Here is a 13367-nt window from a genome sequence, read left to right as displayed (position 1 = left end):
TCTGGACTCAAATGACTGGCCTCTAGTGTTTGTGTCACAAAGAAACAAGAGCTACTGAATGATTAAGAAATATTATTACATTCCCCACAACAAAGTTGAGGGAGTAGGGGGGGGGGGGGGGGGGGTTATCTAGAATCACCTAGTCTGCCTGCCGTGTTACACCTAGAAATCTTGTCTGGAGAGCTTGCCAGAATCAGTGTGTAAATAATGAAAGACAAGTAGAAAGTGAATGTCACGTTATTTTATTGCTGTTAACTATGACATGTTTATACTAGACAACCGGGTCTATACGGCTAGAGCGGCTGTGTACGAATGTAAATATCGCTAATCAATCCACTAACATCAAATGTAGGTAATACACCAACAAAAACACGATCAATAAAGCTCACACAGAATTATAAATCATCAGCATGCATGATCTGTACACTCATTCCCTATTCAATGTGACTGGCTACCAGTCACGAGTCCATCAGAATAGCTAGGGGCCTAATCCCACTTCACTTTTGTCAAATGCAAAAATATGTAATGCTATATACATGTATCAAACATACTTAATGTATACAAAATTGTGGAATCGCAAATACCCTTTATAAATGACGAAAGGTTGCAGACTCTTTTTGGTCACCCTTTTAATCAACACTTTTTTCCAAAAAATATCAACATGGGTGAATTAAATCAAAATAGGAATTTTTTCAGTTCACAAGGGTTTTGTATTTTGAGACACAGCTATCATAGGAAAAATTTCATTGAAATATTAAAAAACAGTAAATAAAGACTTTTAACATCGATGTTAGAAAAGGATGACTGTTCAATGTTTATTGACAAAACAACCAAGGTAACCCCAAAGCCATGTGAAAAATATCCCTTGTTTCATAAACATTCAAATTACATATTACCACAGTATTATTCCATTTCTTTTTATCCAAAAACAAAAAGTCGAAATTCAAGCAAATGATGGAAATTTTCACCACAAAACACAACATCTAGTGATGATAAAATTTGTGAATAAGTATGACGTATAATGAACACAATTCTTATATATCTCTGCTGCTGCCTTTCCGTTTTTATAGTATAGCTCCCTCTATACAGTCTTAGGATCACAGAGGCCAGACACTTTGATGTAATGATCAATGTTGATATATATTTAAACAATTCCTCCAAACACTATATCACTGTGCCTGGCCCCTGTGTAGGATGAAATAGTGTATGATTTCCATCAATACAAAATATTGAAACAATAAGCATGAAGTGGACTGATTTCTGTGATAGAACAAAAATGAATAACTATTAGGCAACAATGATCAATTACAGTGCAACTTTCACATGACTTCCTTTGTACATGGTTTATGTTGATAAGTAAGAGAGTGCTTTTTGATACAATTATAACTGGGATGTTAAAAATGCATTAAAAATGTGAGCATTACCCGACATTCTAGCAATGGCATAATAATGGTTAAAACTATAAAGTTGTCTTATGGACAAAAACAAAACAAATAAAGCAACAAAATAATGGCCTGCATCAAAAAAATACATACATGGAAATCACCTAAAGTAGTAATATTTCCAAACGTCTGCTTCAATGAGATAAGCATATTGGTTTTTACCAGTAGTATTATGATAAATCTCTTAAAATTCAAGAATTAAAATGAAATTCTGCCTTCTTATGTTTCATCTTCCAACCGATAATAATGGAACTTTGCAACAATAGTGGTAAAAAAAAACAAAAAAAAAACATAGACAGTGAGAAATGCCCTCATAGATTTTGGAAGGTTTCATCTGTAGCGAGATTGATAACAAGACAACACTAAATGATTTTACTTTCATGTTTTGACACTGTAGTGTCCTCAGTCATACAAGTTCTATAATGTGGTATCATCTGATAGTGTTCAAAACACCAATGAATTCTTATTACACAATGATGGTCTCGTACAAATGCAATTTCAGATACACATATTTTTGGCTTTATCATGTCTAAATACTTCTGTACACATTTTCACAACAGCGACAAAACTTGTAAACTTATCACACTCTAACCTTCCTGCATCAGGGTCAATTTTCAAGTATATTAAGTTTTTGATCCATTTATTCAAAACATGCAGAAATAGTTCCTGTGCCACTGCCACCCGAGCCTTTACCTGGGTTCTGCTGGAACCCTAAGCCACCTTCAGTGTCTTTTTTGCATGATTTTATTACTTTCATTTAATATTGATTTCATGTCTTTATTGTCAACATCAATATTTTTGAATTATTTCACAGTAAACAGAATATGTTTTGTGTGCATAAAACGGAAGGGGCTAATTAACTGTTAGAATTTTCAACAAGAGTCTCAAATTCGTGAATACTTACCAAAATGTGTCAGTATAGTGAAAACATGTAGTATGCAAAAACCTGTTTCCTTGACATTTGAAATATATATTGACATATTGAACAAACATAAAATTTTTCCAACCGTGATAAATGAAATATTTGTCAGCATTTATTTAGCACCACAAAGTGGAAATAACACCCCACAACATATACAAAATACAAATAACACCATACTAAAACATGTAACAGAATCACATGTTACTAAAATCAAGTGACAACGATTTAAACACAGAAACAAAATTGTTAAAAGATGGCTATTAATTTATTTAATACAGTTTTGAATATCATATTAAAACAATAATTTGACAGAGAATTAAAATCCTTCTGTCATACAGCTTGTGCTAATCTTCTGTATTAAAAATGAATCTTTCAAAAATTTTAACTGACATTGTCAATATACAACGATAACAAGTGCAATCAATGCTTATGAAGCTCACCAGTGACAGCCAATGCAAAGTGCTTATACAAATGCACTTAAATTTTAGAAACTTATTGTGATATAAAGTCTCAATGCCAAATTAATGTATCTTATACAAAAACAGTAGATCTCTATGTAGACTTCAAATTCTGGATTAGAATTCTTTAAATACGGTTATGATGTAAAAAAAAAAAGAGTCCAAAACATGGTAAAATCTAAAAACAAAATACAAAATATTTCCATAATATTTTACCATAAAATGACTTTTAAACCTCTTATGAATGTGTATACTGAATTGTAACAGTGTGGGTTGTATACCTATGAAATTGAGGCTTTTGAAAAAAAAAAATTTTTAAATTTGATTGGGATGTCGGTACAACAGCATTAGCTCACGGTTACTCATAACTGGTGTCAAGCTAAATATCAATATTGGATCTTTAATATAATGTTTAAACATTACACATCCTGACCTATTAAAATAATTTCTCATAAAAGACTAATGGCTACTTAAGAGATATAAGAAGTTGTTATAATCAATTCAGTTTAAAATGATTATACTGTAAAATTTATCGCTAAATTAAAATATCCTAAAGATAGCAAGAAGGCTATGAATAAGAAAATTTAGAAAACCAGGCATAATCAAGTAACGGATTGACCTGCCTCATGATAAAGTAAAGTGTAAAAATCTCCTAAACGATATGAAAACAGGCTTTTTTCTTTATTACACTACTGGTATTATATAAATACTAAAATACTTGGGTGTTTTCCAAAATCATGGTGCACAAAAACAGTCAAAATTCAGACCTGATACTACATTCAATATATACATGTAATATATAATTATAACAATACTTTGAAAAAATCTATAAGAGATATAATAATGCTTTCATTGCTGGTCAGTGTTAATGAAGTAATCGTCACATGTCTCTTGCAAGGTTTAATGATGACTTTGAAATCTGGAAAGAATGACAACAATGAGTTAATGGGAATCTCATCCTGATCAATGAAGATGTCAGCGCTTTCTCTGCTTCGTAAGAACAGTAACTGGGATGCCACCGCGTCCAGACTTGGTTTTACGGACGATGTACATTTCCGGGTAAGCCTCCTCAGTATCATCTTCCCCTTGTGCTGCTGCCTCCTCTGCTTCTGCCTCAGCATCTCCAGCTAATATGGCTGGTGAGGGGCAAAATGATTCTACCAGTTGAAATGATCCTGATGCTCCGATTCCAGACAGTTGTCTGAAATGATACATTTTCATCACTTTGAATTTACAAAGTTCAAGACCAATTCAAATTTTATCAGTATTATGTCACAATATAATAATACTACCATTATGAGAACTTGAGACATTAAATAACATTAATGGTATAAGAAGTGCATGTGTCAGATTTAAAATACCCTGTAATACCAGGTAGGGGGGGGGGGGGGGGGGGAGGGGGGGGCACACATACACTTCACTCAAAATACAGGTGGGCTTAATGCTGGAACGAGGAAATAGCATGTACCAGTATCTTTTCTACTGAACTGCAATAAACATGGATGACTTAATAACAGACATGGGCTTATTGCTGAATTAAATCTGTAGTAACCACAGTTAATAATTTAACTAGTTTTGGCTTACTATTTTAAAATTGATGATTCTGTTACAGTAGGCCCAGAGGGCCTGCATCACTGAGATGTATATATTTCATTAATCATGGCAAAATACTTTCATTTCAGTTATATTACAATTATTTTTCCATCTTGTTTTGCTGCCACTCCCAACTATGATTCAAACCAAATATGAACCAAATCTTGTCATTATTCATATTTGACCCCCCCCCCCCCCCCCCTCCCCCCCCCCTCCCTCCAACCCAAAGGGATCCACACCCTCGGTTTATACAATATTAGTTCTCCTTTGTCCAATAATGTACCTGACCAAATTTCATCAAAATCTATTCTATTTACAATGTAAAAGAATGGCTGGATAAATTCTTTATTGTATCTGAAGAAGGGTTTAACAAAACTTATAACGCTGACAGAACACAGACGATGAAACCCAGAAATAGACACCATGTAGATGGTAAACCAGCAACTAACTGAACAAACTCACCTGATCTTGTTGTTTGAACATGCCTTCTTCAGCGCTCCTTTGTACAGATGTGGTTTGTTGTCAATGCCAAATTCAGGATGGTACTCCACAATGTATTTTTTTATGAGGCCAGCTGATGCTTGCTTTGGCTCATGACATGCTACAATTGCCTGACAGACCATGTCTTCCATAGATTTGGCTGTAATGAATGATGTCACATTCTTATGGTCTTATTTAATTTTGATCTTTAGAAATCGAATGCATTTGTTCAAATTATTTATTAAAATAATGTATTTATCCTGTAATGCATCAAACATAAATTTTGATTCATTGCAGAAGTGGGCTTATGGCAGGATGATGAAAACTTTTAACACTTTCAACCAAATGCATAAGACATGGGTGGACTTACTCCTGGACATCATGCCATGGGTTTATGAATGATAATTAGGGTTAACCATTATCAACAGACTTCATTTCTTTTCATTTTTTATAGAGTTTCAAACGTTTCATTTAATTCATAAAGAACCTTTATAAGGAAAGCTTTTTTATTTATGCAGAGATAACCAATTAGTATTTTCATAAATATTACCTTCACTAGGATTGAAGTCCTCGGCCAACAGCCTGAACTTCCCTGTACTACCAGTTCCAGACACCTGTTCCCACATTCCCTTTTCCACTCCCTTCTCCAGTGCTTTCTTTAATCTGTAAGACAAGGGAACATGTGCCTGAGTGTCACAAAGGTGTTGTATTGTACCAATAGCATGATTGTTTACGAAATATTACCGTATATCTACATTCACAAGATTTTCTAAAATGAATTATGATTTGACCTTTGACATTGCATTTGATACCGCAATCCATTATTAAAGAATATCAAAATTTATTTTATTATGCAATAAATGTCCTTTTAACTAGCTTTACTTAGGCATTCTCTTCCTGTTTAATGACAGTACATTATATACATTCATGGAATTACTTTATACTAATAAGCTGTAGATTTCACATAACTTTGTGATATTGGACACACCACAATCTAATCCTGACTGTTGCACATGAGTGTTTTTGTTAACACATTTACTGGATAACAGTGAAGATTTTGAGAAGAAAATGAAATGTGCATCTCAAGCCTCCATAACAATGCAAACAAGATGTTACAAACTTTGCTTCAATGTTGGTATCTGGGTAGTGATCTGCTATGTATTTCTTGATCTTGGAGACAGAGGCGTCCTTGGGGTCACTCATGTAGGTAATAGCCAAGGAGAATGTATCGGACACAGACTGGGGATCACTGTGCATAGATGCACCTCCTCCTCCACGTTTTTCTGAGTAAGAAGTGAATGAGAAAAAAACATAAGAAGGAAGACTAAAGTAATAATTTTAAGAATATTTTGTAAACATATTAAAAGAAAACAAACCACTAAATACAGATATGCACAAACCTAAAATTACATTCTGAATGACAATACTGGCTTTTGAAAACAAAAGGACCTGAGGGCCTGTATTGCTCACCTGGATGTGGCAATGAACAAGGGAAAACACTCTACATTTAAACAGAATTTGAAGAATTTGCTTTATTTCCCATATTTGGCCCAACGTCTTCGGGACCAACATCCACCGTTCATACAATATTGGTTCTCCATCACCCAAGGATGCTTCAGACAAAATACAATGTATGGACCAAATCCTTTCATTCCTACAGAAGAAGGATTTTAAAGTAATTGCTATATTTGCTAGGGGGTCGGCCCACTATCATAAATAAAAATCTGGTTCTTCTTCACCAAAGGATGCTTCATGTCAATTTCGGTTGAAATCTGATCAGCGATTCATGACTAGTAGTGTAAAGTTAAAGGAGAACGGAAGAGGGATGATGAATTCTACGCCATGTCATAAGCTCACCAGTACTTTGGACCAGGTGAGCTACAAAACTACCCTGAAAATCTTAAGTGCCTCATCAACAACATATACTACTTCTGAGCAAAAGACTCAAGAGAACTGAAATGAAGTCACCGAATATGACCCACAACCGATACTGATGTCAATCCTATATTTTAATATATTTTGTGACAACTTACTTGCAGGACGTTTCCTTTTGTTACTTTTCTTTGATTTCTTTGCCTTTTTCTTAGGTGCTTCTCCACTCTCTTCTTCTTTTGCCTCTCCATCCTCCTTTGCCTCAGACTCTTCAGATTTCCTCTTCCTTTTCTTGCTTTTCTTTGACTTGTGCTCCTTTTCAGGCACTTCCTCTTCTTCTGCTGCTTCACCTTCAGCCTAGAATGATAGATGTCTTCTTTGTTAGCCAAAATCAAAAGGTTTGAATAGAGAGCAGTGAAACACCTGCAGCTATTTTTGATATTTAAAATTTACATTTTTGCAGAAACTATATATGGAATTAGCTATTTTCTGAGAGTCATAGGCTGAAATCGGCCAATCAGCTAAACATTTTCATCTCTGCCAATTGTATTTCAGAATTCATTACTTCACAAAATAATTCCTTCATCACTTCCTTTTTTTTTAACTAATAGATTAGATACTGTAAAGTACTCTGCGTACTGGTGAATATTTATTATATCCTGCCCCACCCCCAACCCTTAATAGGTGACAAATACATGAACTTACTGCTGTGCCATCATTTTCTTTGTCACTTTTGTCCTTCTTCTTTTGCTTCTTTTCCTTTTCTTTTGTTTCTTTCTGCAGATCTTCTTCTGCAGTACTTTCGCCTGGAAGTCTGTAAAACCCACACTTACCTGTACCTCTCACCTAAGGAAAAAAATGAAGACTTTAAATGAAAATTTTAACTCATAAATATATCAAAACCATAACAAAAAGACTTGGAAACCTTCATAAAACTTTCACGAATTTCACCATATCAAAATATTAATATGATTATTAGTCACAAAATGTCATTTATATTTATTTTTATGGATAGATTTCTCTTCCACTTCCCGAAAATAATGTACAAATTACATCTTTTCTTTTTTATCACTGATGAGTCAGTCGTTACAGGGCTTTTCTCACTGGTTTGGGAAGGATCCTTTGTGTCTAATTATGGAAGAATATTGGTGAATTGGGAAAGATTTTTTCAGGAGTAAAATTCCAATTTGGAATGGGGCCCATTAATGGCCCCAGATAGCCATGAGAAAAAGCCCTGCCAAGTTAATGGAGTTTGAATGGCAGAACTTACTAGTTCAAGGTGTCCATACATGAGGCCCCTGTTGAGAGCAGATAACAACTTCTGTGGTTTCATATCAAGCTGGAGGGCTGGATATTTCACGCTGATGTTCTTCTTTAATGTTTGAAACCTTAAGCCTTTATTCTTTGATAGGTTAAGGGAAAGTTTCAAATGAAGTAATAAAATTCATGTCAGCAGGCATTAATCCACACTATCAACACTTGTTAATTAAGGTAGGTCAATCAATACATAGAAATATTTAGATATCTAAATGTTTGTGAGAGTGGTATTGGTGAGTTCCAATCATATACAATGTGTATGTATTTTGGCACTTCCAACATTAAATTCGAATTTAGAAGAGTATTTCAAAACAAATTAAACTGAAACCCACATAAAAACAGAAAAGTAGAAGCCAAGGACTTCATTCTTTTGGTTTCAGAAATAATTCTTTCTCTGCAAAAGTGTTCAAAGGATACAGGGTTCTTTGCTTCATTGATAATTTCCTCCAAAATGTCCTTCATCTTCAGGTTCAGAGATTCAGCTTGCACCTTGGGTTTTTTATCAGAATGTTTCCGCTCTTTTACAAGTCCTTTTAGTGCAGAATCCTCCTTCACGCCATAATCTTTTCCAAATTTGTCTTTCACCAACTGAAAATTGATATAAGAATTCAGTTGAATGAGCACATCAACATCCAAGTTCCACATTTTACAAAAAAAAACTTAAAAGGTCATGTAGTTTTTCTAAGGGCAAGTGGATTTATTTGATATTATCAACAATAGTCTATTACTAAAAGTCAGCTAGAATTTTTTTCTTCAAAATCTACCTGTAGTTTAGCAATCCAAAGTAAATATTGAAAATGTACTTGAAAGTATCACTTTTTCCATATCAGAAAGTGAAAATGAAACCATTCTTTTAATCAGGATACTGAAACGGGCCTCTTACAATCTAAAATCTTATTGATACCATGTAAATATGTACTATTGAAGCATACTGAAACTTCCTTTGTAAACTAAGTTTATACTGGATATATTGTACTCAATACTCATATTTTACAAGCTTAAGTGTTCAGATAAGCAAGTGACTCTGAAGTGGTGAAATAATCAGATCCCTCCTCTTGGCCTGTATGACACAACCTACTGGAATGTCCACCACATTGGCCTGTAAAATACTAACTCAGGGCTTTTTCTCACTGGTTTAGGATGGGGCCTTTTTGTCTCTTTTTGGGAATAAAATTGGTGAATTCGGAAAGATATTTTCAGGAGTAAGCTGTGAATTTTGGGAATTTGCTTAAAATATGAAATAATTTCAAATGGGAATGGGGCCCATTAACGGCCCAAAAAGACTTCAGAAAAGCTCTGTTACTACCATGTTAAGCACTAAAATGTCCACCACATTGGCCTATATCACACTACATACCCAGTTCAAACCTAGGACATCACTATATTCGTCTGTATAACACTACATACCCAGTTAAACACAGAGATGTCACCATCTTGGCCTGTATAACTACACTTACCCAGTTAAACACTGGAACGTCACCATCTTGGCCAGTACAACTCTACCTATACCCAGTTAACACTGGAATGTCACCATCTTGGTCTGAATAACACTAGTGTACATATCAAGTTAAACACTGAAATGTCCACCACATTGGCCTGTATAACTACACTTACCCGATTAAACACTGGGACATCCACCACCTTGCCCTCCTCAAGTACACATGTCTCTGTGTAGTAATCATACAGGGCTACTAGAGAAACATTAATGCCCTCCTTCACCTCAAGGTTGTCATCTAGCCTGGAAGTACACAGAAGGATAATTAACCAGATTGCATTTGAACTGGGTCAACCTGCACACTTCAAGATTGGTTATCTATATCAAGCAATAAGAGTGAATTGGTATCTTAAATCTGTAATATCTATGTTTTAATTCATTTTGTTTATTTCTTGATTTAACATCAAAACATATGAAAAGTTTAAAATCTCGGCCATAAATTCTAGAAAAACAAAGTTGACTTTGAACCTACCATGTTCCTGCCCTAAGTTCTGCTGGTGGTATGGTACGTTTGCGCTTCTCAAACAGGACCTCTGCTTCAAGGAATTTGGCCTTGGGTTTAACAGCTTTGGGTGCTGCAGGTGGTTCAACTGGTGGTGGTGGTGCTGCAGCAGCTAGGCTTGCTGCAGCCTTAGCCTCTTTCTCTCTCTCCTTTTCTGCCAGATACTCTTGAGTTGCCTTCTTCAGCTTAATGGCTGGCATTGTGGAAGGTTTATAAGCTGTAATTAAAATAAAATATATATCTCAGATGTGTCCACCATGGAAGTATTACCAGCTTGAAGCAAAGATCAGGAAATATTAAGGATATTTATTTTGCTTGTTTTGGTGGCTTTATCACCTTGTCAACAGCCGATGTCATTTTGAGGTAGGGTGCACAATGGTTTTGTAGAAGTTGGTGGCTATATCTGGAGCACTGAACAACATACAGGAGGCATAATAATGGTCTACTTCATATATATGATCATGAATGGCTTGTGTAAAAGTATAAGAGTATAAGGTCACCTTAGGCTTACCAGCTCAGAGTAACAGGAATTTCCCTTTAGCCTAGTGGTAGGATGTTTGCCTTGAGAGCGAAAGGTCACTAGTTTGAGCCTCAGCGTGGGCAGGGTATTTTTCATTACTCCTTCGAATTCCTATTACACATGTTTTAGGCTAATAATTTAACGCTATAACCATGTCCACAAATTGACTGGACAAAGACTGAAGCCAGTCTTCTAGTCCTACTGGAATTCTGCAGGGAAGGAATTTAACGGATCAAATTACAGGACAGGCATTTTTTTTTTACTTTCAATGATCTTGTAATCTTGCAAAACTGTACTATTTCTATGTTATGTAATATGCTTATTGGATCATTGAAGTGATGCTAGTGTATATATGTCAGCAATATATATGGACTGTACATGTATGTGACAAGGTCAGTTACAGAAACTAAACAGTAGAGTCATACTTTCTTCCCTTAAGTAACGGTGATGATTCAGAATCAGGGCCAACATATTTGGTAATTCCGAAAAAAGTTCTATCTATCCATGATTTACTTTTGTCTGCATGGGTAAAAGCTAGCAGCACAGGTAAAAAAAATAATGAAATATTTAGATCTGGACCCTCAATGGCATGGGGATATGGTATCTAAACACTAATAAATCTGTCTATTCTATATAAGGTCTGCTTTGCTGAACAAGTAAGTGTATGTATATGTATTTCTATTTCTCTCTTTTATTGAATTTAATGTATTGGTATAACTACTGGTACAACAAAGGAAATTTTAGATGAGTTATGCATTGACTGAAGTGATATTTGAAAAATAAATTGCTTTTATTAAGAATGATCAATAAGCATTAAAGTGGTGACTTGAAATATGCGGTAGTTTCTAAACTACAGCCATATAAATAAGACCGGTGTTTAGTGATGTTTGCAGCACTGCAGATTTTACCAGTTTGTCTCCATTATTTTCCAAAAATAGATACTGATAACTGCAATTTCAATACAGTTTTATTAATTGAGTTACAAATTTTACAAGGCTGTTCACATCTCGTATGAATGCTTGATATTCATTATGCACAGATTCAAACATTGGAAGGACGAAAATAGGTTAGGGGCACACGCCATGTTTAGGGGCTGTAGCGTTATTTTTCAAATCTATATAAAAACCGAGAAAAAAAAACTTATGCCATAAATGTAAATGATGATACCCATGTTTGTAAACGAAACGAATTTATATAACATCAACAACGCCAGCTCAATAATTTATTAGCATATATTGCAATGGCGACAAAAAAAACACCCTTACGGCGCCCTACAAAATAGCAGTTTATCGGCGACTGGATCTGTTTACAATCAAACATTGATAATTATTTACATTGCTTATAAATCATGTGCAAAGAAAGAATACTAAAACGATATATGCATATAATCAAGAAAACAACCAACTTAATCAAAACATGTGCAAATAATACCGTAGAATGCAGTAAATTGGTCCACAGATGCGATGAAACCGCTACCTTGTGCGTGCTCACAATTTGATGACGCTATATTTTGTATAAAACGTCACAGTATTCCAGATTTTTGAGTATGAGGAGTTACCTCCCCTTGTCCACGAAGGAGGAATGCGTGCTGTGTCCTGGATTAAAGGTTTTTCCCGTCAAAATTAGAAAACGACTTTCTGCCAAAGCGAACTTATTTTTGTCATATCGAATGTATTAAAAACAAAAGACACCTGTTCGCCTGCAGTATAGCTAAATGCTACGAGATCTACTGGAGAACTAGCTATAATTTGCATCTTAGAAATTAAAAAAAAAACTTTTCCTGATTTTATGATTAACATAATAGATTAATTTCTAAGTCTCCTGTAACTGCTTTTTTCATCATACCATGGTGCGTGAAATTTACTTTGCATGTCATGCGCCTTGATGGCAATGCTTACCATTAACAATATGTATTAGTGATTTGGAGTCACGGGCGCGGATCCAGGATTTTCGAAAGGGGGGGGGGGGGGAGCGGGCGGTAATTTAGTGATAATGCGAGCGCCGTAGGCGCGAGCCGATTCTTTTTGGCGAGAGGTCTGGGGCCGCAAAGGCCCCCAGCGGGTCCAGGGCAGCGCCGTGGTAGGGGGTTCCAGGGGCGCGAAGCCCCCCGGCGAAAAATGAATATTGAAAATTTGCAATCATTCGGGATCGTTTTCTAGAGAGTAAGTTGCACAAATTCATCGATGCATTTAAAGTTATATCTGACGTGACTTTCATGTGCGAGAATAATATCGAAAGTTTGTAACTTGCTCGTGTAGAGAAAGTTATTGACTTTTCGTTAATACACCATATTTATTATATGGACTAAAAAAAAAAAGAAGACTTTTAAAACATTTTTTTCGCTAACGGATCAGAAATCGGAGATCGCAGTGTGTTACGCGTGCGTGACCGTTTATATATATTAAGCTCCAAGGTATTTTAAGGCTATAAAAAAATTTTCCTCCTCCGAAAAAAAGGGGGGGGGGGGGGGGGGGGGTCATTTGATCTGCTCACTGTGTACTAGATCTAGCTATGAAACCTATGATTTTGTACCTAAATGTCACCTGATATATTATATATTATAGTATTATCGTGTTCTATACACTCTGTATGTAATTCAGATCGTACTATATTAGTGCTTATTCGGTCAAATTATTACGCGTTTTCATATGTATATGATCTAGTCGTTTGTTAATTATTGAGGCTGACCAAAGTATTATTTTATAGAGTCTACCAGTCTGGTTTTGAAAGAAGAGAGTCACGCTTGCTAGCTGCTATGTCTGTGGG

General features: G+C 35.3%; 1 protein-coding gene across 1 annotated transcript; it reads right to left on the bottom strand.

Annotated features, from left to right (window-relative positions):
* Positions 1 to 225: 225 nt before the first annotated feature.
* Positions 226 to 12115, bottom strand: LOC117331504 (heterochromatin protein 1-binding protein 3-like). Its single transcript, XM_033890245.1, has 11 exons — positions 12033 to 12115; positions 10052 to 10298; positions 9699 to 9822; positions 8502 to 8672; positions 8038 to 8169; positions 7473 to 7613; positions 6929 to 7124; positions 6016 to 6178; positions 5446 to 5558; positions 4878 to 5055; positions 226 to 4023 (listed from the first exon to the last, which is right to left on the bottom strand). The coding sequence occupies exons 2-11, from the start codon at positions 10279 to 10281 to the stop codon at positions 3798 to 3800; spliced, it is 1674 nt and encodes a 557-aa protein (XP_033746136.1). The 5' UTR covers positions 10282 to 10298; positions 12033 to 12115; the 3' UTR covers positions 226 to 3797.
* Between the last annotated feature and the right edge of the window lie 1252 nt (positions 12116 to 13367).

This window comes from Pecten maximus, chromosome 1 (assembly GCF_902652985.1).
Source record: "Pecten maximus chromosome 1, xPecMax1.1, whole genome shotgun sequence".
NCBI classification, from domain to species: Eukaryota; Metazoa; Mollusca; class Bivalvia; order Pectinida; family Pectinidae; genus Pecten; species Pecten maximus.
This window is presented reverse-complemented; position numbering and strand designations above follow the sequence as displayed.

Bases quoted from the DNA above. Each gene is read 5' to 3' on its own strand.
- LOC117331504 (XM_033890245.1), bottom strand. From the start codon at position 10,281: ATGCCAGCCATTAAGCTGAAGAAGGCAACTCAAGAGTATCTGGCAGAA. The intron at 8,170-8,501 runs GTATCCTTTGAA...AACCTATCAAAG, and splicing joins TCAATGAAGCAAAGAACCCT to AATAAAGGCTTAAGGTTTCA. The intron at 5,056-5,445 runs GTAATATTTATG...CATTCATTACAG, and splicing joins GGACTTCAATCCTAGTGAAG to CCAAATCTATGGAAGACATG.